The 6,282-nt window shown below is 56.5% G+C and overlaps 2 protein-coding genes across 2 annotated transcripts in view; one reads left to right on the forward strand and one right to left on the reverse strand.

Moving 5' to 3' along the window:
* Nucleotides 1-18: 18 nt before the first annotated feature.
* UMAG_11215 (uncharacterized protein) lies at nt 19-4,620 on the reverse strand (the record flags this gene model as incomplete). Its single annotated transcript, XM_011394193.1, has 1 exon — nt 19-4,620. The coding sequence occupies one exon, from the start codon at nt 4,618-4,620 to the stop codon at nt 19-21; it is 4,602 nt and encodes a 1,533-aa protein (XP_011392495.1).
* An 882-nt stretch (nt 4,621-5,502) lies between these two features.
* The window catches only part of UMAG_15027 (uncharacterized protein), a gene marked incomplete at both ends in the record, with an annotated part of 1,283 nt that continues 503 nt past the window's right edge, over nt 5,503-6,282 (forward strand). The window contains 2 exons of the mRNA XM_011394224.1: nt 5,503-6,136; nt 6,227-6,282. Of these exons, the coding sequence (XP_011392526.1) occupies nt 5,503-6,136; nt 6,227-6,282 (690 nt within the window). The remainder of the gene's footprint in view (nt 6,137-6,226) is intronic.

Raw genomic sequence — 6,282 nt, forward strand, 5'->3', positions numbered from 1 at the left:
CGTGAAGCATGAATCTATCTAACGGCCCTGTTTCATGGCCCAGATCTCGAGCTTGCGCAGCAAACCCTTGAGGTTCCTGCCGCCCTTGTTCGAGTTGGCCTCGAGCCAGTGGTGCATTGCGTCGAGACACGATTCGAGACTCTCGAGGACGTGGTCGGTGTTGAGCGGCTCGTGTTGTGCGCTTGGGTTTAGACAGATGTCGAACAGGGTGTTCCAGAGGTGCGACTGCCAGTAGCGTTTCAGGGTGGCAGTGATTGTGTGTTTTTGCGACTGAGCATCGTGTTTGGTGTGCATATACCGACCGAAGAGCAAGCAGTGCGCTATCGCAGCGATCCCGAACCAGTCAGTCTCGAAGGTGAACGGCTGATGATTGCGCATCTGGAAGCAGTCCCTCTCGTCGGTTTGCCAGTCAGCGATGAATGTCTGCTCGCTCGCCTTGCCGAACGCACATAGATCGATCGCCCGACCGAAATCGATCAGCGTGAGACCCTTGCACGACCAGCCGGCCGAGCCGTCGCGCGAATACACGCCCGACCAGCTACTAGCACGCGAAACGTCGTCGAGTCGAAGCAGACAGTTGTCGATCTTCAAATCGCCATGGATAATGCCAGTGCGATGCAGACCTAGCACCACCCTCAGCAGCTCGGTTACGAAGAACATGGCGAGCACCTCCTCCAGGCCCGCATTGCCACTCGTCCCATCCGCACCAGCTGCAGCAACGCCCGCACTCACCGCGTGGTTGACCACATCCAACAGCGTCCCCTTTTCACCCACATCGAGCACCAAAAACGACGCATCCGAATAACAGTACAGTTTGCGCACGCGCACAATCGATCGCTGTACCGATGACGCCAAGCGCAAACGCAGCTCCGACAGAATGTGAAACTCCCACCGATTCGCCGGCGTTTCCACTTTGATGGCCAACTGCTTGCGCCGCTCCTCGTCATCCTCGTCATCCTCATCGTCCTCATCGTCCGACTCGGCGTCAGTCGTCGCTTCCGTCGAGCACAACGTCGCCGCACCGTCGACATCGTAGCCAAGCAACACAGCACCGTACCCTCCTTCGCCGAGCTTGCCTCGAATTTCAAATGTGTCGCCGCCAATTTTCACTTTGAACGCCGACGAGAGCATCCCTGTGCCGTGGAAGACGGTGCCGCCCATACTCTTGCGCGTCATCTGATTCGAAGCAAGGTTCGATTTGCACTTTTTTTCAAGCTCCGCGACAAGGCCGTCCGCCGTCTCGGTGGCCAGGCTGACAAAACCCGGCGTGCACTCGATCGGTGTCTCGAGGCGTGCCAGAATAGCGTTCAGAACCGTGGCGTCGACCGGCGAGCATGGATTGGGTGGATTGAAATCTCGCACCTCGCCGCGCGTATTTTGTGGAGCAACCTGGCTTGAGTCCTGCATGACGAGCGAGTCTTCGAATCGTTCATGCAGCTCGCGTCGGTGTGGCGCGTCGTCTGCATCGCCACGCTCATGTGGAGCGTCGTCGTCTTCTTGGTCATCTTGGCGAGCAGCGCATCGTATCGTCATACCCTTGGTCAGTTCGAATGAGGCTTTGTTGTCAGCGTTCCACGCAGAGCGGTTCGCGTCCTCGCCCAAAGTAGAGGCGAAGCTGCGTTCGTCGGAAGGCTCCGAGTCATCGACCGAAGCATCCTCGAGTCGGCGAGCAGACGCGATACGACCTGCTGTCAGAATGACACCGGAAGCGTTGCCTTCATCATCATCGTCGTCGTCGTCCTTGTCCTCATCGTCTCGATCAGTTGGACGCCAAGACTTAAGTGCAGGGCCGATCGCAGAGCGTGTCGCGGTGCCAGGGGTGCGTGCATTCGTGTAGCGCGTGAACTCGTAGGTGGCCTCGGTGATCGGAGTGAGCGGTTGGAATTGCGGTCGGAAGAGGTGCTCATTGCCTTCGTAACCGGCGATTTGGCCGTCGACGAGCTCGCCATTCTCGTCGACTGCAAACTCATTCCGCTTGTCCTCGTCTTCATCCTCTTCTTCCTCTTCCGTCATTGGCTCAATCCAGCGTCGGCTTGCAGACTGCCGGTTGGAAGGCATCGGTGTGGCCGGCACAGGCGCAGCTGCCGAGACAGCATCCTCGGATGGCGAACGCTCCGGTGAGCGAGGTCTAGAGACTTGCTCAGCTTGCTCCTGGGTTGATTTGACTGGAAGCTGCGATTGTGCCTGTTGGTCTTGGTCTCGATCGTCGTCATCGTCCTCTTCCATGTAGACGGGCTTGGAGCCGAGAGCGGCGAGCGAAGATTTGGACACCAGTGGCGTACGCATCGGAGTTGCGCCTCCTAGACCAAGTCGTGGTGCTAGTGCGCCAGGCGTGCGCATGGGCGTCGCTTGGACACCAGCGTTCTCGTCTTTGTGCGCGGTAAACTTGGCGAGGTGGTTGGGTCGTGACAAGGGAGTCGGTGTTGGCGGTACATCGGCAGATGAGCCGAGGCTGACACGCATGTGGCCATGCCTGGATGCACTCGCCAGAGGTGCAACAAAGTCGTCGTCCTCACTTTCGTCGTCGTCGTCATCATCGTCATCTTCACTGCTGTCTTGGTTCGAGTCGCTGTCGCCATTGAACATGTTTTCCACTTCGAGCACAGCAGCTTTGGTGACCAGGGTGGGGCTCATCCTGAGCTTGGTGGTGTTGTCACCATCGCGCTTCTTCTTCTTTTTGGCACCAGGTCGCAAGTTGAGTGCAACTGCGTTGGCGACTGAGTTGTCCGGATCAAAGACGTCTCTTGAGGGGAACATACCGGTAGTTTGATCGATATGGACCGTCTGGGTTGGCGTTGGCTCTACTGCGACCGGATCTTCGGGAAGCCAGCGACCGACGAGTTGATCGAGGAACGACCATGGATCTGAGGCAGTCGTGTGTGGCTCGGCGGCGTCTTGCCATCCTTCTGAGACGGCAGCAAAGCCTCGCCTCCTCGCGATAAGCTCTTCGAGCGTCAGTTCGAACTGCCATCCTCGTTGCATGTACACGCGTTTCTGAGCGCTGGACTGAAAGGATGGGTACATCTGGGCAACAGGAGCGGCATGCTTTTCGCGTTTGCCTCCAGCAGCAGCGACGGTGGCAGCGGCGTGGGACGTAGATTTGCTGGAAGATGTCGTGAGCTGTGAGGAGCGGGAGACTGTGGTCTTTGTGCGGTGTTTGTCGCTTGTGGAGGCGATGCTGGAAGCCGACACTTTGCGAGACAAGTGTGACTCGGTAGCGGCAGTGGTTGGTTGCAGGCTGACTGGATCAGGAATGAGCTTGGTGTCCTTGCCCCAGTACGCGAAAGGATTGCTTCGAAGGAGGTCAGTCTCACTTGACTGAGACTTGCGGCCAAGCCCAGTGGCGCCAGCAGCCAACTTGGCAGAATGGTCTTTTGGGCTAAGGACACCTGCAGGTTTTGGGGTGGCGGGCACCTCGTTGGTGTTGTCAGCGTCGTCGTCATCATTGTCATCATCGGAATCTCGGAAAACAGCTAAACCGGAACCTGGCTTCTTTGAGACACCACCTGAAGCACCAATCTTGAAGTTGGTATTGGCAGCCATGCGGTCGGCCTGGAGATTCTCCTGATTGCGGGAGGCAACGGTGCCAATGTCCTCCCAGCCTTTTGTGCTTGCGGCTTGAGGCTTGGATCGAGTGCTGTGTTGGTCATCTTGATCGTGAAAGACGTTGAGCTTGCGTCCGTTGTTGAGAGAAGGAGTGGGTGTAGTGGAACCGATGGCGCCGATGCTGGCACCAGCGCCTCGCAAGACGTTGGCCGAGTGGCTACGTGCAGGGCCAGTGGAGAGCTGCTTTTGGCCAAGCATGCTTCGACCGGCTGTGAGCATGGCAGCTTTGAGAGCATCTGCATAGGTGGTGATAATGGCCGAAGTGGACGAGGCGCTGGACTCGGCGAGGGCCTGTTGGGAGAGTAGTAGACGCGTCTTGTACTCTTCGTATCGACGTTTGATACGATCGATGGGGTTGGCTCTGCGGGCTATGCCAAGCTTGTACATGGCGTCGGCATCGTCGTACATCCTCTGTCCCTCGAGGACGACTGCAAGCTCTTCGTAGAGGCTGGCGAGCTTTGTGCCGATCTCGTTTGCGAGCAAAAAGTTGTATACGTCGCGCGCACATTCGACGTTCCTGGCATAGAGGATCCATAGACGGAGGTAGCGCGGGTCGTTTGTGTACTGCTCTGCGTCTCGGAAGTGACGAGTGGCACGCTCGAGGAGAGGGATGAGACCCGAGTCGTGGGTCTGACCGGATGGATAGTTGTCAATGCACCACTTTACGTATCTGGTCCACGCTTCCAACGGATCGTCCGAGTCGGCATTGTCGAGCGACGAGACGATTTGCTCGTGCTCGGCACGCTGCTGGGCGAGCAAAGCCTGTCGCTGCTTGTGCTGCATGTTGAGCGTGTTGGAGAGGGCGTGTGCAGACCTACCCTTGGCGAGCGGTTGTACATTTTCCTTTTGAGACTCGATCTTGTTGAAGTCGATGATCGGAGTGGAAGAGGTCTGCTCGATCTTGGAGCCGCCTGGTGTGCGAAGAGGTGTTTTGTGAGGCGTTGTGCCAAAGGCGTAGCTGTTGTGAGATGGTGTTGTGGGAGCCTTGCGAGGCGTGACAGCGGGCGGGCCCATCATGATGACGCGCGCGCGGTGAAACGGTACAAGTTGGAGTGAATCGAGACTGTTGGTGTCAGACGATGCGCGTGGGACATGAGCCTAAGTGACCGTGTTGTGGAAGCCAAGAGACGAGCATCGTATCAACGCCGAGCCATGGCGAACCACTTGAAGAGCCAACGCAACACCAACCACGAAACGATTGACGTCGCTGTTTCCAACGCATTCGTCATTCGTCATTCATCACCGTGCTGAGCTGCTGTCGTACTTCGCCACGCACAGATTCGAATTGAATTTCACGATTCACGACTCGAGACTCGTGACTCACGACTGTTTGTTTCCTGTTTGTTCGTGGTTCTGATTTTCACGTTCGTGGGTTGGTTCAGCTCCGCGTTCTCGTGTCTGTCACGTGCCCTTCTTTCCTCCACAAGCGGCATTTGTGTGATTCGTGGATTGTGTTTTGTGATTTGTGATTTGTGATTTGTGATTTGTGATTTCGTCCAACGCACACCACACCGCTCAACGCGACATGAGATTCGTGATTGTGATTGACCGTTGTGTGCCGTGTGCCGTGTACCGCGTACCCCAAGTGACAACTGGAGCAGCAAATCGTGAATCCCAACGCCTCGAACCACCAGCCAAACAGTTTCGCCAAATCTTCGCCAAATCTTCAACGCTGCTGGGAACATCGTGTTCGGTACCGTAAGCATTGCTTCTCCACAACGAGCGCGTCGACCAGCACATTCGTGATTGTGCATGTTGCATCAACTCGTTCGGTTTCCTGGCATATTGACGACGAGGCTGCTTGGCGTACGCTCGACCGCCGTGCTTTCACCTACCACCCTGGTTTGCAGCGCTTTCTCTACGGTGCATACAGCGTCTCGAACCAGCACATCCATCATGGCGCCCACAGCCCCGACGAGAACATCAGCGAGGCGTGCCTCGAGTCGTACGACCACCGATACTCGAGCCGCATCGCCTGGCGCATCGTCGATCCAGCCCAAACGCAAAGCCGTGCATCCTGTCTTGTCCGAACAAGCCGACGCAACGCAGATCGATTCCACCAGTACTGATGCTACAAGCCATGCACAAACCTTGACGCTCGCCAAAAAGCCACGCAAAAAGTCAGCGTCTGACTCAGATTCAGCCAGCGCTCCCAAGTCCCAAGACACAACTGCTGATCCGAGCTTGCCCAAGAACACACAAATGCCGGCTACCCTCTCGTTTGCTCGTCCAAGAGCGCCGGGTAGCCTTCGGATCACAGCGTGGAACATCACCAGTCTCAAATCCAGCGAGCCCAAGGGCATGTTGCGCTATCTGGAAGCAGAGGATGCCGACATTGCAGTTCTCTCCGAGACAAAGGTCAACGACGTACCCATGCATCCTGCTCTCACCAAAATATACAAGCATCAATACTGGGCTATCGGTAAGCAGAAGGGTTATGCCGGGCTTGCCATCCTCTCCAAGATCCAACCCATCAAGGCCATCTATGGCCTACCCAGTCTCAAGGATCAAGATACCAAGGGCCGCATCGGTAGGTCAATTCTATGCACAACTCTGTTCGCCGCTGCAAGTTCTTCGCTCACTCTTTCTCACTCTTTCTTGCTTGTCTTGTCCATCTCAGTCACACTGGAATTTGAAAATAGCTTCTTAGTCGGAACGTACGCTGTCAATGCAGGC

The sequence above is a fragment of the Mycosarcoma maydis genome, chromosome 21 (genome assembly GCF_000328475.2).
Source record: "Mycosarcoma maydis chromosome 21, whole genome shotgun sequence".
Taxonomy (NCBI): Eukaryota; Fungi; Basidiomycota; class Ustilaginomycetes; order Ustilaginales; genus Mycosarcoma; species Mycosarcoma maydis.